This window comes from Melospiza georgiana, chromosome 2 (assembly GCF_028018845.1).
Source record: "Melospiza georgiana isolate bMelGeo1 chromosome 2, bMelGeo1.pri, whole genome shotgun sequence".
In the NCBI taxonomy this organism is placed as follows: domain Eukaryota; kingdom Metazoa; phylum Chordata; class Aves; order Passeriformes; family Passerellidae; genus Melospiza; species Melospiza georgiana.
In genome coordinates, this window is record NC_080431.1 from 79412127 (window position 1) to 79439402 (window position 27276).

Sequence of the window (27276 nt, forward strand, 5' to 3'; positions counted from 1 at the left end):
TATGTGCTGACCATGGTGGAAGCCACCACTGGATGGTTGGAAACCCACCCTGTGTCCTATGCTACGGCCCGGAACACCATCCTGGGCCTTGAAAAGCAAGTTCTGTGGAGCCATTCTGAGAGGATTGAGTCAGACAACGGGACTCATTTCAAGAACAGCCTTATCAACACCTGGGCTAGGGAACATGGCATTGAGTGGGTGTACCATATCCCCTACCATGCACCAGCTGCAGGTAAAGTGGAGAGGTACAACAGACTGTTGAAAACCACATTGAAAGCATTAGGTGGGGGATCTTTCAAAAACTGGGAGCAGCATCTGGCAAAAGCCACCTGGTTAGTTAACACCCGAGGCTCTACTAACCGAGAGGGCCCTGCCCAATCTGAGCCTTTGCAGAGAGTAGATGGAGACAAAGTCCCAGTGGTACATGTCAGAGGTTTATTAGGGAAGACAGTTTGGATTAATCCTGCCTCGAATACAGACAAAACCATTCATGGGGTTGTTTTCGCTCAGGGACCAGGTTGCACATGGTGGATAATGCAAAAAGATGGAAGAACATGATGTGTACCTCAGGGAGATCTGATTGTTGCATAAAACCTGTGTAAATATCACTGTTTGCTGAATGTTATTACCATTGTCTGTGCATAGATGTATAATGGATGTATCATGTATGTACTTGTAGAGTAAGAATTTATATTAGTTTTAGTAGTAAGCAGATGATACGGGGATAAGGGGTGGAATGCCCTGGGTTGACTATATGATGCTTTTATCCCCAGTCGTCTCATTCTGTTTATGTTGAATAATAAGTTTTGCACCTTTAAGAGTGTTACAGAGAGTGAAGGGGGGAGAGAAGAAGCGCGCAGTTTGTTTTCAGACACTGCACTCCTCCTCCACATTCCTGCTCCTGGCTCTGTTGTCTGTGGATGGGCAGACAGCGGGACAGAGCTCTTCTTTTGCTTCTTAGTTAGTGTTAGCTAGCTGAGGCAAAGAAGTTCCCTGGACTTTTTTTTTTCCTTTTTCTTTGGACCTCTTCAAACTGCTCTGGAAAGAACACCCAGGAGAGCACCGGCAGCTGCAGCTGTGGCCCACCGGGCCGGGCCTGGCCTGCGACAATTCCAGCACCGGAGGGACTGATCAGAGACTGAGTGAGCTGAGCTGCAACCCGAGGACGGGGTTTTCTCAGTTTGTCATCTCTTTTAGAGTGGCAAGGGGTCTCATTGTTTGATATTGTTTTGGTTTTATTGTTTAATAAACAGGTATTTTTCCACCTTTCTGCAAGGAGGTATTTTTTCCTCCCGGACCAGTTGGGGGGGGGAGGGAACGATTGGATCTGCTTTTCCCACCAGAGGTCCTTAGGGGGATTCTTCCACAAATTTGCTCTACACCTGGACATCTTCCCATCAATTTCTGCCACTGTGTGCATTCCTGCGCACACACTCAGGCTGCCCCACAGCCCCATCCTGCTCCGTGGTAGCTCTGAACTCTGGCACCTACTGAAGTCCCCCCTACTCTTGCCCAGCCACGCTCGCACACAGCAGGAAGCCAGAGGAGCAGAGCACAAGCAGCTCATGACTGCCTGCAGGTGTCATTGCCCACCGTTGCTGGGCAGCCAAGAGCCTTGGTGACATTTCAGACTGCCGCTGCCTCCCCTGCCCACCCACAGAGAGACGCAGCTCTTGCTCTGCACCTCTCCTCTTTGCACACCTCTGTGTCTGTGCTGGCACCAGGGGCAGGCGCCTGGAAGGAGGGGGCTTTTCTCCATGGATTTCCACCGGTTCCTTGTGGCCATGCTGCTCCCTGTGGGTAAGTGGGCATTTCCTTGGTCCTGATCAGCTGCACTGGAGCTGCTGCTGCATCCTCAGCTCTGCTCCCAGTTGTTGACACTGCCCCTTCCCAAGATTTCCAGGGCAGGGGCGGGCAATGAACCAGGTGAATTTTGCCAAGACATGTTGAATGACAAAACTCTAAAGTGGCAAATTTATTTTCCCCTGCCCCATTTTAATACTTCACTAGAGCGTACTAAAGTCAGTATTTCTCCAAACATGTTTACTGTTGCATTTGAATTGGGTTTCTTTGGGGATTTTGGATCCTATCTGCCTTTTTCAGAGAAGCTGGGTACTGTCCCATTGCTTTGTGATATCCTGGTGCCATTCCATGACATGTGATACTTTAAGGAAGTGTATTTTTATCCTCTTCAATGTATTTCACTCCCCACCTTTCATCTCCTGTCTCTCCAGGCTGGGCCCTTCAGCAATCAACAGATACAGTTGTCCGGGTGGGAGACACCGTCACTCTGCAATGTTCTGCATCAGGGAAAGATTTCATATACCTGTCTTGGTACAAGTTACCCAAGGAGAAGGATGCCAGCATGCAGCTGGTTGTGTACTCAGTGGAAGGCGGCAAAGCAGATATTGAGAAGGAATTCCAAAATCGCTTCCAGAGTAGCGGGACTAGGAACAACCATTTAGCTGTGCAGATCCAGCATGCCCTACTCAACGACACAGGCACATATTTCTGTGCTGAACAAGATCCACAGTGAGTCAAAGGCTGGTGCAGCACAGCACAAACCTTTCCAGGCAAACGGGGATCTGCCTCCAGCACACGCTGAGCCCTGTGTTTGAAAGAGCCCTGTTTTCTTACTTGCCCTCCAGCTCATCAGGGAAAAATTGGTTTGGCTCTCTGTCTGTCCAACTATCTGTCCATCTGTATTTCTTTGCACTTCTATTCTTTCCCATCTCTGAATCACTTTCTCACTCACAATTCTTCTTGTGCTCACAGTCTGACCTCATTTATCTCCCATTCAGATTGTTTCTGTCTTTGCTCTTTTGAAGTCATTCTGTCTGTCCCCCTGAATTTCCCTCTCTATCCTCTCATACCTAGTCCCTTCCTCTTTCCTATTCCCTTCCTCCTCCATCTCACCTTCCTTACAATCAGTTACATCAATTCAAAGCCTGGGAAGCAGGATGTGGAATAGTTCACATAGCACTTTGCCTCTCCACCACCTGGAAAGACAAGGCTCACTGTGCCTCAGCTCCCCACAGGTGTTCACCTTCCTCTCCTGCCGCTCTCACTGCAGCGCCCATGAGAGCTGTGCTCACAGGGCTGATAGAGAAGAAGAGCTGTCACACAGCTGGCTGGGACATGGGGTGGCCAGGCAGGGACTGAAACAGCCACGACTGGGGAAATCTGGGAGAGTGCATGAGAAAATTCCAGGCACCTCTGGGTGGCCTTTATCCCTCATTCCTCCATCTCCCAAGGACTTCACAGGCAAGAGGGGAGCAGCCATCACTCCTCTGCGTTGCACGCACTCACACTCACCTGCAAGCCCAGCAGAGTTCTGTCCTTCCAACCCCAGCCTTCCCTCCACACCCACTCACGCCCAGCCTGCCCATTCCACCTGCTGCATCTCTGCAGGGTTCCTGCTTTCCTGCAGAAACAGAGTTTGTGCTGACACACAGTTTGTGTCATTGCCCAGATTCCCAGCAGCCAATGCCTCCTGTCATTTCTTGGCCAGCCCCACCCCGAGATGTCTCACCCTCACCCACTGCTCCCTCTGCACAAACCTTTGGGCAGCTCCAAGAGGCAGCTTGCTGACAGGCCAGGGGCTCTCCCACCATGGTTCCCTGCTCTTTCTGTGTGGCCATGCTGGCCCCTCTGGGTAAGTGAACTCAACCCAGCCATGAGCACCTCCACTCATCCCGCTGCTGCTCTCCCAGCTGTGCAGCCACTCCTGGCACTGCTGCATCCTGCAGAGCTTTCTGCATGGAGGATCAGCAGGGAATGTGGGGGCAATGGGAACGCCTGAATCTTCTGCAATGGCCATCTATTTGTCATTCTTTGTGCAGCCCATAGATGGTTCCTGGGTGTGGACACAAACAGCCCAGGAATGCACCTTGCCTATTGAGGAGAGATTGGAAATTCACCTGCTGATCTGAAGAGCTGTGCCATGCATGAATCCGCTCCCTTGGCTGCCCAATCCCTTCTCACTCTTTTCCTACTATACCACAGTGCCTAGTTGAAATTTTCCCCATTTTTTCCTCTTCCTCACTGATTCTACTTTTCCTTTCCAGTTTTAGCCCTGGAACAGTCTCCAGACATGGTGATCAAAGAAGGCCAGTCCGTGAATCTGGAATGCTCCCAGAAGAAATCTTCCAACAGAGTTATGTACTGGTACCTGCTGCCTTCAGAGAAGAATTCCAGTCTGACCCAGTTGGTTTATGCATATGAAGGTGCCACTGCAGTGGTGGAGAAGGGTTTTGAGAGCCATTTCAAGAGCAGCAAGATAAAAGGAGACAGTATCACCCTCTCAATAGAACATGCCTTTCTCAATGACTCTGGCACATACTACTGTGCTGAGAGTGAACACAGTGGTGAGACTGCTGAGGGAGCTGAGCACAAACCTGTCCCTGCACAAACAGGACCTGCTTTCCACTTGTGGCTTCTGCACGAGGCCGGGTGATCACTTCTCATTTGCTGCTCTGCTTCCTGGCCTTGCCTTCTTCCTCTTCTCAGATGCTGACAGTTTATTTCTCCAGCCTTCTCTCCTTGCTACTCCAGGCCTCCCTCGGCATTTGAGTCTTATTTAAACTACACTTGCTTCTGTCAGCTCTTCTTCTTGTCTTTTTGTCTCCCCTTCCCTTCCCTTCCCTTCCCTTCCCTTCCCTTCCCTTCCCTTCCCTTCCCTTCCCTTCCCTTCCCTTCCCTTCCCTTCCCTTCCCTTCCCTTCCCTTCCCTTCCCTTCCCTTCCCTTCCCTTCCCTTCCCTTCCCTTCCCTTCCCTTCCCTTCCCTTCCCTTCCCTTCCCTTCCCTTCCCTTCCCTTCCCTTCCCTTCCCTTCCCTTCCCTTCCCTTCCCTTCCCTTCCCTTCCCTTCCCTTCCCTTCCCTTCCCTTCCCTTCCCTTCCCTTCCCTTCCCTTCCCTTCCCTTCCCTTCCCTTCCCTTCCCTTCCCTTCCCTTCCCTTCCCTTCCCTTCCCTTCCCTTCCCTTCCCTTCCCTTCCCTTCCCTTCCCTTCCCTTCCCTTCCCTTCCCTTCCCTTCCCTTCCCTTCCCTTCCCTTCCCTTCCCTTCCCTTCCCTTCCCTTCCCTTCCCTTCCCTTCCTTCTTCTTTCTGTCTTCAATCTGCACTCCATTGTCTTCCTCTTAATTAACTCCTGTCAACCCTGCTCATAATTCTCAGTGTCAAACGGAAGGAGTGTTTGTGTGGGAAGTTCTTGTTGCCCCTGTGCATGAAGGCAAGGCCTGGCAGGTGTGGCAGTAGCCAGCACCGTGTGGCAGCTGCCCACATGCTCCTCTGTTGCAGCGCCTTGTCTGTGGTTGTTCTGTGGCCAAGGAATAGGAACAGCAGAGCACAAGCCTGTGCTTGCTCTGGTAAAGTGTTCAGTGGATCCCTAATTCCTCCATGCAGAGTGGTGTCTGGGGCAGGATCCACCTGCCTTCCAGCCCTTCATCCAGATAATACATTTTATCTTTGGCAAATGTAGGATAAAAATTACAGGTTACATTAGCAAGCTGAGCAGATAACAGAAATTTCCCACAGTTTACAATGTTCTATAGACCAGTGACTCAGATGAAGGGTAGAGAGTGTCCTTATCAAGTTCCCTGATAAGACCAAGTTAGGAGGAGTTTCTGATACCTGAGAAGGCTGTACAGCCTTTCAGATGGGCCTTGACCGGTTGGAGGGATGGACAGAGAGGAACATTCTCAAATTCAGCAAAGACAAATGCAGGCTTCGTCCCTTGGCGATTAATTGCTCCATGCAGCAGCATAGGGAAGCACTGACCATCAGCTCTTCAGAGCATTTCCTGGGGTCCTGGTGGACAAGAAGCTCTCTGTGAGCCAGCAATGTGTCCTGATGTCCAACAAGCCAGTGGTGTTCTGGATGCATTAGGAAGAGCATTGCTGCCAGGGCAAGGGAACTGAGGCTGCACTCTGCCCTGGTGAGGCACATCTGCAGTGAGGTGTCCTGCTCTGGCCTCTTTGGTGCATAAGAGACATGGATCTCCTGGAAAATGTCCAGGACAGGAGATGAAAGGTGATTAGTAGAGTGGAGCATCTCTTTAGGGAACAAAGGCTGAGGGAGCTGGGTCTCTTCTGCCTTGAGAAGAAAACACCAAGTGGCCACCTCATCAATGTCAACAAGGATCTGAAGGCAGGGTTCCTACAGGTAGATCCAGATTCTTCACTGTGATGCCAAGTACGAGGACAAGAGGCAGAAAATGCTGCATTGGAAGTTCCACCTTAATCTGTGACCTGAGCTTAGCTCTGGTGAAGACTTTGCAAAGGAGCAGGTGGCTTAAAGCGGTTGTGGTGCCTCTGTCTGCACATATTCCAGAACCATGTAGAGACAGTCATGCCCCATGTGCTCTGGGATGACTCTGCTTGAGCAGGGAGGTTGGAGCAGTGACCCCCTGAGGTCCCTTCTTGTCTGGGCCATCCCATGATTCTGTCCTGCATAACACAAACCCGAGCCCAGCACAGGCCTGCTCAGGGCTCTCCGTATGTTAAACAGGGCCAGGAGGGAGACCAGCTCCTTTAAAAAGGCCTTTATTAAAGACAGCTCTGGGTGGGGAACCCGAGGGGTCGCGCACACCGCCACTGCTCCCACTGGACGACGCTGAGGAGGAGGAGTGCATCTTTGTCTTTCGGCAGAGCTGGGGCTTCCATCCTCAGGAGAGTCATTAGGAAGGCAATATTGGCTCGTAGACCAGGGGTATCCTCCAAGCTGGGTACCATCAAAATTATGGTGACAGGATGGAATCCGGCTCTGGTCAAGAGTGGGTGATTTAGTGTGGTTCCCGTGGGGTTAGTCAAAGTTTATGTGCTGGTTTGTTGTTTGGAGAGGGTTCATAGCGTTCCCACAGCCTCTCCTTTGAATTCAGTCCGGGTGCAAGGCCTCCTGGGAGCAGGGGCGCAGGGAAGTGGGTCCCGATGGGAATGGCTAATAATCCCGGGTGAGACGGAAAGGGGTACAAACACAGAGTATGACGGGGAGAGATACAAATACAGGGTAAAATAGTAAAATTTAACAGCAGCAAATAAAGGCAAGTCTTAGAATAATAACATTCAATGTTTAACAGGAGACTAAGATGCTGTACAAATAGAGAGTATGATGAGGAGAGATAGAAATGCACAGTAAAACAGTAACATTTAACAACAGTAACTAAAGGCAAGTCTTAGAATTCTAATATTCAATGTTTAACAACAGACCAACAATTCAAATTAAGACCTTATCAACTTCATTAACATCAACTACCAACTACTACTCTGAAAAAGAACTCTCATCTCCAGGATTTCATTATTCACAATAAAGGTGGTTCCCACCCTGCAGATTACCACGATAACGTCCAATTTCCAAGAGCCTAAACACAGGGCCCCACACAGCAGCCATGCCTGTTCAACATCACTGACTCCTCAAATCCTGTGTCTTCTGCAAGGCTCCCCATGCACTGCCCTGCCCTCTGCTCACTCCAGGGAACTGGAGACCCTTGGCATGGACACATCAGGCACAGCCTCCTCTCTGCTGGAATGCTGCTGCTGCTGCTCCTGCTGCAGGTGGCAGGATTTGGGCTTCCTACAATGCAGCCCAATCTCTTTACTTCTTTCTACACCTTTTTTGAGGAATCTGGGGTCTTCCGTAAATCTTCTCTAGGCAGCCTGGGGAAATGAATGCAATGGGACACACTCAGAGCTGCAGCAGAGGATTTGGGAGGAGCTGCAGCCATTGCTGCTCTCCTCTGCTGACAGGACACAGGGGAACATCTTCACTGCAAAGCCCTTCAGAGCCCTGGGCACTGGCATCACTCCATGTCCTGTACGGGCCAGCCTCACCCTGCTGTGCACACAGCCCAGCACGGATGGGCAGAGGCGCTGCCAGAGCTCTGTGCCCAAACTCAGGGCACACAAACTACGAGTGCCTCTTCCTGCCTACAGGGATTTTCCACTGCCTTGGGCAGGGGAACAAGGCTGGGTGGACACAGAGAGCAGAGGACATGGGTTTCTCCAGCTTTGTCCATTTGTGTCGTGCTGCTCTTTTGCAGACTGCTGCAATAAAGAGACAAGGATTATATCTGCTCTTCTCTGGCACAGAGATGGTCAGGGTGCATCAGCACATCCTGTGGGGCACACCTTTCTCCTCAGAAATCTCTCTGAGATGAAGAGGGTCTCAAAGGATAATCCCAGTGCAGAAGCAAAGGCGGCCTGTTCTCTCCTTGAGATCCCTCTCGGGAGTTAGAGAAGAACAGCTACAGAACTCTTCTCTGCCAGGCTCCAAGAGACACCAGCTCTGCAGGTCAGCAGCCTCTCCCGTACCTGGACAATACATCAGGCCTGACTGGGAGAAGCAGAGATTCCCCATTGCAGCTTGCAGGTCTGGCAATCTGTGAGTGTGAGGAACGCTAGGGAGGAGACAAACAGCGGGACACAGACACACAAACATGCATTCCTGAGGTCTCCTTGTCTTCCCATCAATTTCTGCCACTGTGTGCATTCCTGTGCACACACTCAGGCTGCCCCACAGCCCCATCCTGCTCCGTGGTAGCTCTGAACTCTGGCACCTGCTGAAGTCCCCCCTACTCTTGCCCAGCCACGCTCGCACACAGCAGGAAGCCAGAGGAGCAGAGCACAAGCAGCTCATGACTGCCTGCAGGTGTCATTGCCCACCGTTGCTGGGCAGCCAAGAGCCTTGGTGACATTTCAGACTGCCGCTGCCTCCCCTGCCCACCCACAGAGAGACGCAGCTCTTGCTCTGCACCTCTCCTCTTTGCACACCTCTGCGTCTGTGCTGGCACCAGGGGCAGGTGCCTGGAAGGAGGGCGCCTTTCTCCATGGATTTCCACCAGTTCCTTGTGGCCATGCTGCTCCCTGTGGGTAAGTGGGCATTTCCTTGGTCCTGATTAGCTGCACTGGAGCTGCTGCTGCATCCTCAGCTCTGCTCCCAGTTGCTGGCACTGCTCCTTCCCAAGGATTCCAGGGCAGGGGTGGGCAATGAAGCAGGTGAACATTTTCACCACATATTTAATCAGGTAACCCTGCAAAGCTACATTTTTATTTCCTGCCCCATTTTAATATTTCCGTTGAGAGTACCAAAATCATTATTTCTCAAAACAGATGTACTGTTCTATTTGAAGTTGGTTTGCTTGGTGTTTTTGGAACCTATGTGTCTTTTTCAGTGAAGCTGGGCACTGTCCCATTACTTTCTGACATCCTGGTGGCATTCCATGCCATGAGATACTTTAAGGATGTGTATTTTTATCCTCTTCAATGCCTTTCACTCCCCACCTTTCATCTCCTGTCTCTCCAGGCTGGGCCCTTCAACAATCACCAGATACAGTTGTCCGGCTGGGAGACACCATCACTCTGGAATGTTCTGGATTGGGGAATGCAGTCAAGACCATGTACTGGTACAAGTTACCCAAGGAGAAGGATGCCGGAATGCAGCTGGTTGTATTTTCAGTGGAAGGTGGCAAAGCAGATATTGAGAAGGAATTCCAAAATCGCTTCCAGAGTAGCGGGACTAGGAATAACCATTTAGCTGTGAAGATCCAGCATGCCCTACTCAATGACACAGGCACATATTTCTGTGCTGAACAAGATCCACAGTGAGTCAAAGGCTGGTGCAGCACAGCACAAACCTTTCCAGGCAAGCAGGGATCTGCCACCAGCACACACCGAGCCCTGAGCTTTAGAGGACCCTGCTTTCTTACTTGCCCCCCAGCTTTTCAGATAAAACATGATATGACAGTCTGTCTGTCCATCTGTCCATCTATCTGTCCATCGGTCAGTCTTTAGCTTGGTGTCTAGCTGCTTTTCTATACTTTCCCATTCCCGAAGTGCCTTTTCACTCTCAATTCTTCTTGTCCTCTCTGTCTCTACTCCTTTCTCTGCCATTCAGATTGTTTCCCACTTCGCTCTTTTCATGTCTTTCAGTGTGTCTCCCTGGCTTTTCCTCTCTGTCCTCTCACACCTAGTTTCTTCTGATTTCCACTTCCCTTCCTCCTCCATCTCGCCTTCCTTACAATCTGTTACATCAATTCATGGCCAGGGAAGCAGGATGTGGAATAGTTCACACAGCACTTTCCCTCTCCACCAGCTGGAAAGGCAAAGCCCACTGATCCTTGGCCCCAGTGGCCAGCAGGGAATTGACACACAGCCCAAGATACACCCATACCCTGTGACCTGAACAATCTGATGTCTGAGAATTGCCCCTGCCCACAGCAGGAGGCTGCCCAGGTGAGCCATGGAATGTCCCTGGTGACCAGGACAAGGACCAGGCTGAAGAAGCCCAAGAGGAGTTTTCAGCAGGGCTTGTTGCTTGTTGGCCCAAGCATCTTGTCTGGCCCATCCCCTTCATCTCCTGCTGCTTACTGAAAGTCACGAGGGCTGCCCTGACTGGCTTATTCCTCTTTATCTCCAGTTTAAAAAGCAGGCAAGGTCCCAGGGGAATCCTCACCTAAATGCTCATAATGCATCAAGAACAGCTGCAGGGAATTCCTTGCTGGAGCGTGAAGCACAGGCTTGGTCAGGGGAGCTGCAGCTCATGCCATAGCAGTGGGGACATGGAGATGCTGTCTGGTGCTCAGGTCCTTGTGGTTAAAGCCCAGTCAGCTGCTGGGTGTTACAGGCACTCCCTCAATACCCCCTTGCCCTGGTGGGATGGGAAAAAGGGCAGAAATGACAGGTTGAGATCCAAACACAGCAATAATAGGAGTAAATAACAAGGAAAACACACAGAAATAAAAGTCAAGTAAATCCATGGGATACAGAACATTGTCACTCAGCACCGGCTCACGTGGTGCCGAGCTCATCCCTGGGCAAGAACAGGCAGCAGCTGGCCAGGTCCCCTCTGTTTCCATGCAGAACATCAGGCTGAATGGGAGGCAATGTCCTTTAGGCCAGATTGGGTCAGCTCTCTCAGAAATGCTCCCTTCCAGCTGCTTGTGCATCTGCTCTCTGGCAGAGCATGAGACACTGGAAAGTCCTGGATTTGGGGTAAGCAGTGCTTAACTACAGCTGACATTCTGTTATCACCATTATTCTCAGAGTGAATTGAGAACACAGCACTGTTCCACAGTCTCCACTGATTAAACCTGTCTTAGCACTTGCATACAGTTTTCCTCAGGACTTCCACTGAAATTTGTCCTTCATTGAAACACTGAATTGTTTTGGAATATTACCGGGATATTACACCATAAAAGAATTCGGTAACACCTCACAAGCCTTCTCCTTCCCTTCTCATTCAGTCTCTTATGGGACAGGAGGTCTACCAGGGATCCTAGCCCTTTTCCACTTGTTTCCTCTTTCCCTATTGTCAGGCAGAGGTTAGGCACAGGGAGGAGAAGCATGAGGGAAATGTACTGCCAGCAGACCTCGTCAGAATGGCCTGTCACTCCTTCCCTGTGTCCCTTTCGCCCCTTGCCAATGTTCTTCCAGATGTTGTTTATCCCTGTGATGGGTGGGTTCCCCAGCTATCCCATGAGGATTTTGTCCCATGCAGCAGAGGACATGTGGATTTTCTTCAGAGCAGAAACACCTGAGGCTGCAGTGGAGAGGCTGCAGTGGCCCGGGTGTCCTCAGCCTGTGAGCAGAGCAGCACAGAGGTGTCCCTGGCAGACCATGAGTGAATGCATTTGCACTGCACAGCTGCTTTCTACACCCCAGGGCTCTCACGGCCTGAATCCCAGGGGCAGCCTCCACACCCCACTGGAGGACAAGTTCAGTCCTGCCAAAAAAGCAAATCTCCTTGTAGAGGCGAATTGTCAGGGCAGATGGGACAATCACACAGATGCTCTCTGTCATTGCCCAGGGTTCCCAGCCAGCCAATGCCTTCTGTCATTTCCTGGCCAGCCCCACCCCGAGATGTCTCACCCTCACTCTCTGCTCCCTCTGCACAAACCTTTGGGCAGCTCCAAGAGGCAGCTTGCTGACAGGGCAGGGGCTCTCCCGCCATGGTTCCCTGCTGTTTCTGTGTGGCCATGCTGGCCCCTCTGGGTAAGTGAACTCAACCCAGCCCTGAGCACCTCCACTCATCCCGCTGCTGCTCTCCCAGCTGTGGAGCCACTCCTGGCACTGCTGCATCCTGCAGAGCTTTCTGCATGGAGGATCAGCAGGGAATGTGGGGGCACTGGGAATGCCTGAATCTTCTGCAATGGCCATCCATTTGTCATTCTTTGTGCAGCCATCAGATGTTTCCTGGTTTTGGATACAAACAGCCCAGGAATGCATCTATCCTATTGAGGAGAGATAGGAAATTCACTTGCTGATCTGAAGAGCTGTCCCATGCATGGAACTGCTCCCTTGGCTGCCCAATCCCTTCTCACCCTTTCCTACCAACTCACAGTGCCTAGCACAGTTTCCTCTCAGTTTTTTCCTCTTCCTCACTGCTCCTACTTTTCCTTTCCAGTTTTAGCCCTGGAACAGTCTCCAGACATGGTGATCAAAGAAGGCCAGTCCGTGAATCTGGAATGCTCCCAGAAGAAATCCTCCAGCTCAGTCATGTACTGGTACCTGCTGCCTTCAGAGAAGAATTCCAGTCTGACCCAGTTGGTTTATGCATATGAAGGTGCCAATGCAGTGGTGGAGAAGGGTTTTGAGAGCCATTTCAAGAGCAGCAAGATAAAAGGAGACAGTATCACCCTCTCAATAGAACATGCCTTTCTCAATGACTCTGGCACATACTACTGTGCTGAGAGTGATCACAGTGGTGAGACTGCTGAGGGAGCTGAGCACAAACCTGTCCCTGCACAAACAGGACCTGCTTTCCACTTGTGGCTGCTGCACGAGGCAGGGTGATCACTTCTCACTCCTTAGCTGCTCTGCTTCCTGGCCTTGCCCTTCCTTCTCTTCTCAGATGCTGACAGTTCATTTCTCCAGCCTTCTCTCCTTGCTACTCCAGGCCTCCCTCGGCATTTAAGTCTTATTTGCACTACGCTTATTTCAGTCAGTCGTTCTTGTTTTCTGTGTCTCCCTTCCCTTCCCTACCTTCTTCTGTCTTCAATCTGCACTCCATTGTCTTCTTCTTACTTAACTCCTGTGCACCCTGCTCACACTTCTCACTGTGAAATGGAAGGAGTGCTTGTGTGGGAAGTTCTTGGTGCACCTGTGCATGAAGGCAAGGCCTGGCAGGTGTGGCAGTAGCCAGCACCGTGTGGCAGCTGCCCACATGCTCCTCTGTTGCAGCGCCTTGTCTGTGGTTGTTCTGTGGCCAAGGAGTAGGAACAGCAGAGCACGATCCTGTGCTTGCTCTGGTAAAGTGTTCAGTGGATCCCTAATTCCTCCATGCAGAGTGGTGTCTGGGGCAGGATCCACCTGCCTTCCAGCCCTTCATCCACATACAGTTTGTCTTCAGCAAAGATACTATAAAAAATATAGGTTATATTAGCAAGCTGAGCAGATAACAGAAATTTCCCACAGCTTACAGTGTTCTATAGACCAGTAACTCGGCTGATGGTTGAGAGTATCCTTATCAAGTTCCCTGATAACACCAAGTTAGGAGGAGTTTCTGATACCTGAGAAGGCTGTGCAGCCCTTCAGATGGGCCTTGACAGGTTGGAGGGATGGGCAGAGAGGAACATTCTCAAATTCAGCAAAGACAAATGCAGACTTCTGCCCTTGGGGAGGAATTGCTCCATGCAGCAGCACGGGGAAGCACTGAACATCAGCTCTTCAGAGAATTACCTGGGGGTCCTCTTGGACAAGAATCTCTCCATGAGTCAGCAATTTGTCCTGGTGGCCATGAAGCCATTGATGTTCTGGGATGCATTAGGTAGAGCAATGCCAGCAGGGGGAAGGAAGTGAGGCTGCACTCAGACCTGGTGAGGGGCACATCTGCAGTGAGGTGTCCTGTTCTGGGTTCCTTGATGCAAAGAGACATGGAGCTCCTAGAGAATATCCAGGACAGGAGATGAAGGGTGACTAGGAGAGTGGAGCATCTCTTTAGAGAACAAAGGTTGAGGGATCTGGGCATGTTCTGTCCTGAGAAGAAACAACTAAGTGGCCACCTCATCAATGCCTACAAGGATCTGAAGGGAGGGTTCCCAGAGGTGGATCCATATTCTTCACTGTGATGCCAAGCACTAGGACAAGAGGCCAAGGGCAGACAATGATGCACAGGAAGTTCCACCTGAATCTAAGGTCAGAGCTTTGCAGTGTTGAAGACTGCAAAGGAGCAGACTGCATAAAGAGGTTGTGGAGCCTCTCTCTCTGCAGATATCCCAGAACCGTGTGGAGACAGTTGTGTGCCCTGTGGTCTAGGATGACTCTACTTGAGCAGGGAGCTTGGAGCAGTGAGCCCCTGAGGTCCCTTCTTGGCTGGCCCATCCCATGATTCTGTCCTGCATAACATACACCCCTGCACAGCACAGGCCGGCTTAAGGCACTCCAGGTCGTTCCCACCCTGCACATTCCCATGCTAACATCCAAGCTTCCCAGAGCCTAAACACAGGGCCCCACACAGCAGCCATGCCTGTTCAACATCACTGACTCCTCAAATCCTGTGTCTTCTGCAAGGCTCCCTGTGGAGACCCTCGGGGAGCATTCCCTAGTGTCGTGAGACAGAAGAAGCTTCCCTCAAAAAGCTGTCAGACCCCATTGGCTCCTTCCCCTGTTCCTACATCTGTTCCTATGTCCCTGAGCTGCTCGTCCCAATTCTCTGATTGACCGTCACCTTTGTACTGCCCCGAGACCAGGGTCAGCCCCCAGGCCCCTGTAGAGAGACAGGGAGACTCTCTGTGCTGGGGGAGCTGGGACTTGAATACCTCACCACGTGGCTGAATTAAACAGCTCTGGACATTATACAGAGGTCCTTTTGCTTCCTTACCCTGGACTATGCTAGCCACAATTCGGACTGCTACAGCTCCCCATGCACTGCTCTGCCCTCTGTTCACCCCAGGGAACTGGAGACCCTTGGCATGGACACATCAGGCACAGCCTCCTCTCTGCTGGAGTGCTGCTGCTGCTGCTGCTGCTGCTACTGGCAGGATTTGGGCTTCCTACAAAGCAGGCCAATCTCTTTGCTTCTTTCTACAACTTCTTTTGAGGAATCTGGTGTCTTCCCTGAATCTTCTCTAGGCAGCCTGGGGAAATGAATGCAATGGGACACACTCAGAACTGCAGCAGAGGATTTGGGAGGAGCTGCAGCCATTGCTGCTCTCCTCTGCTGACAGGACACAGGGGAACATCTTCACTGCAAAGCCCTTCCGAGCCCTGGGCACTGGCATCACTCCATGTCCTGTACGGGCCAGCCTCACCCTGCTGTGCACACAGCCCAGCACGGATGGGCAGAGGCGCTGCCAGAGCTCTGTGCCCAAACTCAGGGCACACAAACTACGAGTGTCCCTTCCTGCCTACAGGGATTTCCCACTGCCTTGGGCAGGGGAACAAGGCTGTTTGGACACAGAGAGCAGAGGACATGGTTTTCTCCAGCTTTGTCCATTTGTGTCCTGCTGCTCATTTGCAGACTGCTGCAAAAAAGAGACAAGGATTATATCTGTTCTTCTCTGGCACAGAGAAGCTCAGGGTGTATCAGCACATCCTGTGGGGCACACCTTTCTCCTCAGAAATCTCTCTGAGATGAAGTGTGTCTCCAAAAGGATAAGTCCAGAGCAGAGGCAAAGGCAGCCTGTTCTCTCCTTGAGATCCCTCTCTGCAGTTAGAGAAGAACAGCTACAGAACTCTTCTCTGCCAGGCTCCAAGAGACACCAGCACTGCAGGTCAGCAGCCTCTCCTGTACCTGGACAACACGTCAGGCCTGACTGGGAGAAGCAGAGATTCCCCATTGCAGCTTGCAGGTCTGGCAATCTGTGAGTGTGAGGAACACTAAGGAGGAGACAAACATCGGGACACAGACACACAAACATGCATTCCTGAGATCTCCTTGTCTTCCCATCAATTTCTGCCACTTTGTGCATTCCTGCGCACACACTCAGGCTGCCCCACAGCCCCATCCTGCTCCGTGGTAGCTCTGAACTCTGGCACCTACTGAAGTCCCCCCTTCTCTTGCCCAGCCACGCTCGCACACAGCAGGAAGCCAGAGGAGCAGAGCACAAGCAGCTCATGACTGCCTGCAGGTGTCATTGCCCACCGTTGCTGGGCAGCCAAGAGCCTTGGTGACATTTCAGACTGCCGCTGCCTCCCGTGCCCACCCACAGAGAGACGCAGCTCTTGCTCTGCACCTCTCCTCTTTGCACACCTCTGTGTCTGTGCTGGCACCAGGGGCAGGTGCCTGGAAGGAGGGGGCTTTTCTCCATGGATTTCCACCGGTTCTTTGTGGCCATGCTGCTCCCTGTGGGTAAGTGGGCATTTCCTTGGTCCTGATCAGCTGCACTGGAGCTGCTGCTGCATCCTCAGCTCTGCTCCCGATTGTTGACACTGCCCCTTCCCAAGGATTCCAGGGCTATGGTTGGCAGTGAACCAGGTGAACATTTTCACCACATAAAGAATCAGGAAACCCTGCAAAGCTACAATTTTTTTTTTTCCTGCCCGATTTTAATACTTCAATTGAGAGTACCAAACTCATTATTTCCCCAAAGAGATTTACTGTTGCATTTGAATTTTTTTTCTTTGGGGATTTTTGATCCTATGTGTCTTTTTCAGAGAAGATGGGCACTGGCCCATATATTTTTGATATCCTGTTGCCATTGCGTCCCATGGCATACTTGAAGGATGTGTATTTTTATCCTCTTCAATGCATTTCACTCCCCACCTTTCATCTCCTGTCTCTCCAGGCTGGGCCCTTCAGCAATCACCAGATACAGTTGTCTGGCTGGCAGACACCATCACTCTGGAATGTTCTGCACCAGGGAAAACTTTTGTAAACATGTACTGGTACAAGTTACCCAAGGAGAAGGATGCCGGAATGCAGCTGGTTGTGTATTCAGTGGAAGGTGGCAAAGCAGATATTGAGAAGGAATTCCAAAATCGCTTCCAGAGTAGCGGGACGAGGAACAACCATTTAGCTGTGCAGATCCAGCATGCCCTACTCAACGACACAGGCACATATTTCTGTGCTGAACAAGATCCACAGTGAGTCAAAGGCTGGTGCAGCACAGCACAAACCTTTCCAGGCAAACAGGGATCTGCCACCAGCACACACTGAACCCCGTTCTTGAGAGGACCCTGCTTCCTTACTTGCCTCCCAGCTCATCAGGTAAAACACGGTATGACAGTCTGTCTGTGAATCTCTCCGTGTATCTGTCCATCGGTCTGTCCTTAGCTTGGTCTCTGGCTGCTTTTCTATTCTTTCCCATCCCAGAATCGCCTTCTGTCTCTCAATTCTTCTTGTCCTCACTGTCTCCACTCCTTTCTCTGCCATTCAGATTGTTTCCCACTTTGCTCTTTTCATATCTTTCTGTGTGTCTCCCTGGCTTTTCCTCTCTGTCCTCTCACACCTAATCCCCTCCTAGTTCCTCTTCCCTTCCTCCTCCATCTCGCCTTCCTTACAATCTGTTACATCAATTCATGGCCAGGGAAGCAGGATGTGAAATAGTTCACACAGCACTTTCCCTCTCCACCAGCTGGAATGACAAAGCCCACTGATCCTTGGCCCCACTGGCCAGCAGGGAATCGACACACAGCCCAAGTTACATACACACCCTGTGACCTGAACAATCTGATGTCTGAGAATTGTCCCTGCCCACAGCAAGAGGTTGCCCAGGTGAGCCATGGATTGTCCCTGGTGACCAGGACAAGGACCAAGAGGAAGAAGCTCAAGAGGAGTTTTCAGCAGGGCTTGTTGCTTGTTGGCCCAAGCATCTTGTCTGGCCCATCCCCTTCATCTCCTGCTGCTTGCTGAAAGTCACGAGGGCTGCCCTGACTGGCTTATTCCTCTTTATCTACAGTTCAAAAAGAGGGCAAGAGCTCAAGGGAATCCTCACCTAAATGCTTATAATGCATCAAGAACAGCTGCGGGGAATTCCTTGCTGGAGTGTGGAGCACAGGCTTGGTCAGGGGAGCTGCAGCTCATGCCATAGCAGTGGGGACATGGAGATGCTGTCTGGTGCTCAGGTCCTTGTGGTTAAAGCCCAGTCAGCTGCTGGGTGTTACAGGCACTCCCTCAATACCCCCTTGCCCTGGTGGGATGGGAAAAAGGGCAGAAATGACAGTTTGAGATCCAAACACAGCAATAAGAGGAGTAAATAACAAGGAAAAGACACAGAAATAAAAGTCAAGTAAATCCCTGGGATACACAATACTGTCACCCAGCACTGGCTGACGTGGTGCCAAGCTCATCCCTGGGCAGGGACAGGCAGCAGCTGGCCAGCTGCCCTCTGTTTCCATGCCGAACATCAGGCTGAATGGGAGGCAGTGTCCTTTAGGCCAGATTGGGTCAGCTCTCACAGAAATGCTCCCTTCCAGCTGCTTGTGCAGCTGCTCTCTGGCAGAGCATGAGACACTGGAAAGTCCTGGATTTGGGGTAAGCAGTGCTTAACTACAGCTGACACTCTGTTAACACCATTATTCTCAGAGTGAATTGAGAACACAGCACTGTTCCACAGTCTCCACTCCTTGATCCTGTCTTAGCACTTGCATACAGTTTTCGTTAAAACTTCCATGGAAATTTCTCCTTCAGTCAAACACTGAAGTGCATGACATCTCAGGAGCCTTCTCCTTCCCAGCACTACGAGACAGAAATTCCACCAGGGATTCTCACACTTTTCCACTTGTGTCTCCTTCCCTATTGACCAGCAGAGCTCTAGGTACAGGGAGGAGAAGGATGATGGAAATGTACTGCCAGCAGACCTCGTCAGAATGGCCTGTCACTCCTTCCCTGTGTCCCTTTCACCCTTTGCCATGGTCCCAGATGTTGTTCATCCCTGTGCTCATTGGGTTCCCCAGTTATCCCATGCAGATTTTGTCCCATGCAGCAGAGGACATGTGGATTTTCTTCAGAGCAGAAACACCTGAGGCTGCAGTGGAGAGGCTGCAGTGGCCTGGGTGTCCTCAGCCTGTGAGCAGAGCAGCACAGAGGTGTCCCTGGCAGAGCATGAGTGAATGCAATTGCACTGCACAGCTGCTTTCTACACCCCAGGGCTCTCACTGCCTGAATCCCAGGGGCAGCCTCCACACCCCACTGGAGGACAAGCTCAGTCCTGCCAAAAAAGCAAATCTCCTTGTAGAGGCCAATTGTCATGGCAGAGGGGACAATGACACAGATGCTCTCTGTCATTGCCCAGGGTTCCCAGCCAGCCAATGCCTTCTGTCATTTCTTGGCCAGCCCCACCCCGAGATGTCTCACCCTCACTCACTGCTCCCTCTGCACAAACCTTTGGGCAGCTCCAAGAGGCAGCTTGCTGACAGGGCAGGGGCTCTCCCACCATGGTTCCCTGCTGTTTCTGTGTGGCCATGCTGGCCCCTCTGGGTAAGTGAACTCAACCCAGCCATGAGCACCTCCACTCATCCCGCTGCTGCTCTCCCACCTGTGGAGCCGCCTCCTGGCACTGCTTCATCCTGCAGAGCTTTCTGCATGGAGGATCAGCAGGGAATGAGGGGGCACTGGGAATGCCTGAATCTTCTGCAATGGCCATCCATTTGTCATTCTTTGTGCAGCCTGTAGATGGTTCCTGGTTTTGGATACAACCAGCCCAGGAATGCATCTTGCCTATTGAGGAGAGATTGGAAATTCACCTGCTGATCTGAAGAGCTGTGCCATGCATGGAACTGCTCCCTTGGCTGCCCAATCACTTCTCACCCTTTCCTACCAACTCACAATGCCTACTTGAGTTCTTATTTCATTTTTTCCTCTTCCTCACTGCTCCTACTTTTCCTTTCCAGTGTTAGCCCTGGAACAGTCTCCAGACATGGTGATCAAAGAAGGCCAATCCGTGAATCTGGAATGCTCTGAGAAGAAATCCTCTAACACAGTTATGTACTGGTTCATGCTGCCTTCAGAGAAGAATTCCAGTCTGACTCTACTGGCATCTGCACTACAGGGTGGTAATGCAGCAGTGGAGAAGGGTTTTGAGAGCCATTTCAAGAGCAGCAAGATTAAAGGAGACAGTATCACCCTCTCAATAGAACATGCCTTTCTCAATGACTCTGGCACATACTACTGTGCTGAGAGTGATCACAGTGGTGAGACTGCTGAGGGAGCTGAGCACAAACCTGTCCCTGCACAAACAGGACCTGCTTTCCACTTGTGGCTGCTGCACGAGGCAGGGTGATCACTTCTCATTTGCTGCTCTGCTTCCTGGCCTTGCCTTCCTCCTCTTCTCAGATGCTGACAGTTCATTTCTCCAGCCTTCTCTCCTTGCTACTCCAGGTCTCCCTCGGCATTTAAGTCTTATTTGCGCTACACTTGCTTCTGTCAGCCCTTCTTCTCTCTGTCTCCCTTCCCTTCCCTTGCTTCTTTCTGTCTTCAATCTGCACTCCATTGTCTTCCTCTTACTCAACTCCTGTCAACCCTGCACATAATTCTCAGTGTCAAACAGAAGGAGTGTTTGTGTGGGAAATTCTTGGTGCACCTGTGCATGAAGGCAAGGCCTGCCAGGTGTGGCAGTAGCCAGCACCGTGTGGCAGCTGCCCACATGCTCCTCTGTTCCAGTGCCTTGTCTGTGGTTGTTCTGTGGCCAAGGAATAGGAACAGCAGAGCACGAGCCTGTGCTTGCTCTGGTAAAGTGTTCAGTGGATCCCTAAGTCCCTAATGTAGAGTGGTGTCTGGGGCAGGATCCACCTGCCTTCCAGCACTTGATCCACATACAGTTTATCTTCAGCAAATATCGGATAAAAATTACAGGTTACATTAGCAAGCTGAGCAGATAACAGAAATTTCTCACAGGATACAGTGTTCTGTAGACCAGTGACTCAGATGAAGGGTAGAGAGTGTCCTTATCAAGTTCCCTGATAACACCAAGTTAGGAGGAGTTTCTGATACCTGAGAAGGCTGTGCAGCCCTTCAGATGGGTCTTGAACGCTTGGAGGGATGGGCAGAGGGGGATATTCTGCAATTCAGGAAAAGCAAATGCAGGATTTTATGTGTGTGGAAAATACGTTATGAACCAGCCCAGGCTGGGGGCTGATCTGATGGTGAACAGCTCTTCAGAAAAGGACCTGGGGTTCCTGCTGGACAAGAAGCTCTCTGTGAGTCAGCAATTTGTCCTGGTTGCGACGAAGTCAGTGTTGTCCTGGGATGCATTAAGAAGAGCAATGCCAGCAGGAGGAAGGAGGTGAGGCTGCACTCAGCCCTGGTGAGGCACATCTGCAGTGCTGTGTCCTGTTCTGGGCTCTTTGGGGCCAAAGAGACATGGAGCTCCAGGAGAAAGTCCAGAACAGGAGATGAAATGTGTTTAGTAGAGTGGGCCATCTCTTCGGATAACAAAGTCTGAGGGAGCTGGGCATGTTCTGCCTTGAGAAGAAACAATTCAGTGGCCACCTCATCAATGTCTACAAGTATTTGTAGGAAGGGTTCCTAGAGGTGGATCCAGGTTCCTCACAGCGATGCCAAGCACGAGGAGAAGAAGCCAAAGGCAGAAAATTAGGCACTGGTAGTTCCACCACAATCTGTGATAAGAACTCTGCACATTTGAAGACTCTGCAATGCAGCAGATTGGTCAAAGGTGTTGTGGAGCCTCTCTCTCTGCAGATATCCCAGAACCATCTGGATACAGCTATATGCCATGGTCTCTGGGATGACTCTGCTGGAGCAGTGACGTTGGAGCAGTGACGCCCTTAGGTCCCTTCCAGGCTGGCCCATCCCGTGATTCTGTCCAGCATAACACACACCCGTGCACAGCACAGGCCTGCTCAGGACAATCCAGGTCGTTCCCACCCTGCACATTCCCATGGTAACATCCAAGCTTCCCAGAGCCTAAACACAGGGCTCCACACAGCAGCCAAGCCTGTTCAACATCACTGACTCCTCAAATCCTGTGTCTTCTGCAAGGCTCCCCATGCACTGCCCTGCCCTCTGCTCACCCCAGGGAACTGGAGACCCTTGGCATGGACACATCAGGCACAGCCTCCGCTCTGCTGGAGTGCTGCTGCTGCTGCTCCTGCTGCAGGTGGCAGGATGTGAGCTTCCTACAACGCAGCCCAATCCCTTTACTTCTTTCTACACCTTTTTTGAGGAATCTGGGGTCTTCCCTGAATCTTCTCTAGGCAGCCTGGGGAAATGAATGCAATGGGACACACTCAGAGCTGCAGCAGAGGATTTGGGAGGAGCTGCAGGCATTGCTGCTCTCCTCTGCTGACAGGACACAGGGGAACATCTTCACTACAAAGCCCTTCAGAGCCCTGGGCACTGGCATCACTCCATGTCCTGTACGGGCCAGCCTCACCCTGCTGTGCACACAGCCCAGCACGGATGGGCAGAGGCTCTGCCAGAGCTCTGTGCCCAAACTCAGGGCACACAAACTACGAGTGTCTCTTCCTGCCTACAGGGATTTCCCACTGCCTTGGGCAAGGGAGCAAGGCTGTGGGGACACAGAGAGCAGAGGACATGGTTTTCTCCAGCTTTGTCCATTTGTGTCCTGCTGCTCTTTTGCAGACTGCTGCAATAAAGATACAAGGATTATATCTGTTCTTCTCTGGCACAGAGAAGGTCAGGGTGTATCAGCACATCCTGCGGGGCACACCCTTCTCCTCAGAAATCTCTCCAAAGTGAAGTGTCTCAAAGCATAATCCCAGTGCAGAAGCAAAGGCAGCCTGTTCTCTCCTTGAGATCCCTCTCTGCAGTTAGAGAAGAACAGCTACAGAACTCTTCTCTGCCCGGCTCCAAGAGACACCAGCTCTGCAGGTCGACAGCTCCTCCCGTACCTGGACAACACGTCAGGCCTGACTGGGAGAAGCAGAGATTCCCCATTGCAGCTTGCAGGGCTGGCAATCTGTGAGTGTGAGGGAGTCTAGGGAGGAGACAAACAGCGGGACACAGACACACAAACATGCATTCCTGAGGTGTCCTTGTCTTCCCATCAATTTCTGCCACTTTGTGCATTCCTGCGCACACACTCAGGCTGCCCCACAGCCCCATCCTGCTCCGTGGTAGCTCTGAACTCTGGCACCTACTGAAGTCCCCCCTACTCTTGCCCAGCCACGCTCGCACACAGCAGGAAGCCAGAGGAGCAGAGCACAAGCAGCTCATGACTGCCTGCAGGTGTCATTGCCCACCGTTGCTGGGCAGCCAAGAGCCTTGGTGACATTTCAGACTGCCGCTGCCTCCCCTGCCCACCCACAGAGAGACGCAGCTCTTGCTCTGCACCTCTCCTCTTTGCACACCTCTGCGTCTGTGCTGGCACCAGGGGCAGGTGCCTGGAAGAGGGTGCCTTTCTCCATGGATTTCCACCGGTTCCTTGTGGCCATGCTGCTCCCTGTGGGTAAGTGGGCATTCCCTAGGTCCTGATCAGCTGTACTGGAGCTGCTGCTGCATCCTCAGCTCTGCTCCCAGTTGCTGGCACTGCTCCTTCCCAAGGATTCCAGGGGTATGGTTGGCAGTGAACCAGGTGAACATTTTCACCACATAAAGAATCAGGAAACCCTGCAAAGCTACAACTTTTTTTTTTCCTGCCCGATTTTAATACTTCAATTGAGAGTACCAAACTCATTATTTCCCCAAAGAGATTTACTGTTGCATTTGAATTTTGTTTCTTTGGGGATTTTTGATCCTATGTGTCTTTTTCAGAGAAGATGGGCACTGGCCCATATATTTTTGGTATCCTGGTGTGATTCCATTCCATGGCATACTTGAAGGATGTGTATTTTTATCCTCTTCAATGCATTTCACTCCCCACCTTTCATCTCCTGTCTCTCCAGGCTGGGCCCTTCAGCAGTCACCAGATACAGTTGTCTGGCTGGGAGACACCGTCACTCTGCAATGTTCTGCATCAGGGAAAACTTTTGTAAACATGTACTGGTACAAGTTACCCAAGGAGAAGGATGCCAGAATGCAGCTGGCTGTGTATTCAGTGGAAGGTGGCAAAGCAGATATTGAGAAGGAATTCCAAAATCGCTTCCAGAGTAGCGGGACTAGGAACAACCATTTAGCTGTGCAGATCCAGCATGCCCTACGCAACGACACAGGCACATATTTCTGTGCTGAAAAAGATCCACAGTGAGTCAAAGGCTGGTGCAGCACAGCACAAACCTTTCCAGGCAAGCAGGGATCTGCCACCAGCACACACTGAGCCCTGTGCTCGAGAGGACCGATATTTCTTACTTTCCCCCCAGCTCTTCAGATAAAACGTGGTATGACAGTCTGTCTTTCCATCTCTCCATCTATCTCTCCCATCGGTATGTGTTATGTTTTGATCTCTAGCTGCTTTTCTAATCTTTCTCGTCTGTGTATCACCTTCTCACTCTGCTTTCTTCTTCTCCTCACTGTCTCCACTCCTTTCTCTGCCATTCAGATTGTTTCCCACTTTGCTCTTTTCATGTCTTTTTGTGTGTCTCCCTGAATTTTACTCTCTGTCCTCTTATACCTAGTTTCTTCCTATTTCCTCTTCCCTTCCTCATCCATCTCTCCTTCCTTACAATCTTTTGCATCAATTCAAGTCGTGGGAAGAAGGATGTGGAACAGTTCACACAGCACGTTCCCTCTCCACCAGCTGGAATGACAAAGCCCACTGGTCCTTGGCCCCACTGGCCTGCAGGGAATTGACACACAGCCCAAGATACACCCCTATCCTGTGACCTGAACAATCTGATGTCTGAGAATTGTCCCTGCCCACAGCAGGAGGCTGCCTAGGTGAGGCATGGAATGTCCCTGGTGACCAGGACAAGGACCAGGCTGAAGAAGTCCAAGTGCAGTTTTCAGCAGGGCTTGTTGGTGCCTCCGAGGATCTTGTCTGGCTCATCCACTCCATCTCCTGCTGCTTACTGAAAGTGACGAGGGCTGCCCTGACTGGCTTATTCCACTTTATTTCCGCTTATAAAAAGAGGGCAAGGTCCCAGGGGAATCCTCACCTAAATGTTCATATTCCATCAGGAACAGAAGCAGGGAATTCCTTGCTGGAGTGTGAAGCACAGGCTTGGTCAGGGGAGCTGCAGCTCATGCCACAGCACTGGGGACATGGAGATGCTGTCTGGTGCTCAGGTCCTTGTGGTTAAAGCTAAGTCAGCTGCTGGGTGTTACAGGCACCCCCTCACTACACCTCCTTGCCCTGGTGGGATGGGAAAAATGGTAGAAATGACAGGATGATATCCCCATCCTTCCCTCCACACCCACCCATGCCCAGCCCATCCATTCAACCTGCTGCATCTCTGCAGGGTTCCTGCTTTCCTGCAGAAACAGAGTTTGTGCTGACACACAGTTTGTGTCATTGCCCAGGACTCCCAGCAGCCAATGCCTCCTGTCATTTCTTAGCCAGCCCCACCCCGAGATGTCTCACCCTCACTCACTGCTCCCTCTGCACAAACCTTTGGGCAGCTCCAAGAGGCAGCTTGCTGACAGGGCAGGGGCTCTCCCGCCATGGTTCCCTGCTGTTTCTGTGTGGCCATGCTGGCCCCTCTGGGTAAGTGAACTCAACCCAGCCCTGAGCACCTCCACTCATCCCGCTGCTGCTCTCCCAGCTCTGGAGCCACTTCCTGGCACTGCTGCATCCTGCAGAGCTTTCTGCATGGAGGATCAGCAGGGAATGTGGGGGCAATGGGAACGCCTGAATCGTCTGCAATGGCCATCTATTTGTCATTCTTTGTGCAGCCTGTAGATGGTTCCTGGGTGTGGACACAAACAGCCCAGGAATGCACCTTGCCTATTGAGGAGAGATTGGAAATTCACCTGCTGATCTGAAGAGCTGTCCCATGCATGGATCTGCTCCCTTGGCTGCCCAATCCCTTCTCACTCTTTTCCTACTATACCACAGTGCCTAGTTGAAATTTTCCCCATTTTTTCCTCTTCCTCACTGCTCCTACTTTTCCTTTCCAGTTTTAGCACTGGAACAGTCTCCAGACATGGTGATCAAAGAAGGCCAGTCTGTGAATCTGGAATGCTCCCAGAAGAAATCTTCCAACAGAGCTATGTATTGGTTCATGCTGCCTTCAGAGAAGAATTCCAGTCTGACCCAGCTTGCTTATGCATATGAAGGTGTCAATGCAGTGGTGGAGAAGGGTTTTGAGAGCCATTTCAAGAGCAGCAAGATAAAAGGAGACAGTATCACCCTTTCAATAGAACATGCCTTTCTCAATGACTCTGGCACATACTACTGTGCTGAGAGTGATCACAGTGGTGAGACTGCTGAGGGAGCTGAACACAAACTTGTCCCTGCACAAACAGGACCTGCTTTCATCTTGTGGCTTCTGCACGAGGCAGGGTGATCACTTCTCATTTGCTGCTCTGCTTCCTGGCCTTGCCTTCCTCCTCTTCTCAGATGCTGACAGTTCATTTCTCCATCATTGTCTCCTTGCCACTCCAGGCCTCCCTTAACATGTAAGTCTTTTTTGCACTACACTTGCTTCTGTCAGCCCTTCTTCTTCTCTCTGTCTCCCTTCCCTTCCCTTGCTTCTTTCTGTCTTCAATCTGCACTCCATTGTCTTCCTCTTACTCAACTCCTGTCAACCCTGCTCACACTTCTCACTGTGAAATGGAAGGAGTGCTTCTGTGGGAAGTTCTTGGTGCCCCTGTGCATGAAGGCAAGGCCTGGCAGGTGTGGCAGTAGCCAGCAGCTGCCCACATGCTCCTCTGTTGCAGCGCCTTGTCTGTGGTTGTTCTGTGGCCAAGGAGTAGGAACAGCAGAGCACAAGCCTGTGCTTGCTCTGGTAAAGTGTTCAGTGGATCCCTAAGTCCTTCATGTAGAGTTGTGTCTGGGGCAGGATCCACCTGCCTTCCAGCACTTTATCCACATAATACCATTCAGCTTTTCAAAAAACATCCTAAAGATACTAGATAGATTGACAAGCTGTGCAGCTAATAGAGATTTCCAAGTGGTTACAGTGTTCTGTTCATCTGTGGTTCTGGCGATGGAGTAGAGAGTCTCCTCATGAACTTCACTGATAACACCAAATTAGGAGGAATTGCTGATAGCCCACAGTGCTGTGCAGTTCTTCAGATGGGCCTTGTCAGGTGTGAGGAATGCGCAAAGAGGAGCTTCCTGAAATTCAGCAAAGGCAAGTGCAGGATTTTACGTGAGTGGAAAAATAACCTCCCTTACCAGCACAGGCTGGGGGCTGACCTGCTGGTGAGCAGCAGTTCAGAGAAGGACCTGAGGGTCCTGGTTGACAAGAAGTTCCCCATGAGCCAGCAATGTGTCCTGGTGGCCAAGAAGCCAGAGGTGTCCTGGGATGCATCAGGAAGGGCATTGCCAGCAGGGCAAGGGAGGTGGATCCAGGTTCTTCACTGTGAGGCCAAGCACAAGGACAAGAG

General features: G+C 51.3%; 2 protein-coding genes and 3 gene segments (V, D, J or C); all 5 read left to right on the forward strand.

The window, feature by feature from the left end:
- The first annotated feature begins 1757 nt into the window (after nucleotides 1-1757).
- On the forward strand, nucleotides 1758-2536 carry LOC131096901 (Ig kappa chain V-V region MOPC 149-like). The segment is given in 2 exon segments: nucleotides 1758-1800; nucleotides 2235-2536. Coding segments are annotated over 2 exon segments (345 nt in total).
- Nucleotides 2537-3612: 1076 nt separating this feature from the next.
- Nucleotides 3613-9596, forward strand: LOC131096902 (uncharacterized). The gene is made up of 3 exons (XM_058045542.1): nucleotides 3613-3655; nucleotides 4068-4367; nucleotides 9295-9596. The coding sequence occupies exons 1-3, from the start codon at nucleotides 3613-3615 to the stop codon at nucleotides 9594-9596; spliced, it is 645 nt and encodes a 214-aa protein (XP_057901525.1).
- Nucleotides 9597-11938: 2342 nt separating this feature from the next.
- LOC131096904 (uncharacterized) lies at nucleotides 11939-17016 on the forward strand. The gene is made up of 3 exons (XM_058045543.1): nucleotides 11939-11981; nucleotides 12394-12693; nucleotides 16715-17016. The coding sequence occupies exons 1-3, from the start codon at nucleotides 11939-11941 to the stop codon at nucleotides 17014-17016; spliced, it is 645 nt and encodes a 214-aa protein (XP_057901526.1).
- Nucleotides 17017-19304: 2288 nt separating this feature from the next.
- Nucleotides 19305-20149, forward strand: LOC131096905 (T cell receptor beta variable 20-1-like). The segment is given in 2 exon segments: nucleotides 19305-19347; nucleotides 19761-20149. Coding segments are annotated over 2 exon segments (432 nt in total).
- Nucleotides 20150-20978: 829 nt separating this feature from the next.
- On the forward strand, nucleotides 20979-24034 carry LOC131096906 (T cell receptor beta variable 30-like). The segment is given in 3 exon segments: nucleotides 20979-21065; nucleotides 23158-23296; nucleotides 23733-24034. Coding segments are annotated over 3 exon segments (528 nt in total).
- The last annotated feature ends 3242 nt before the right edge of the window (nucleotides 24035-27276 follow it).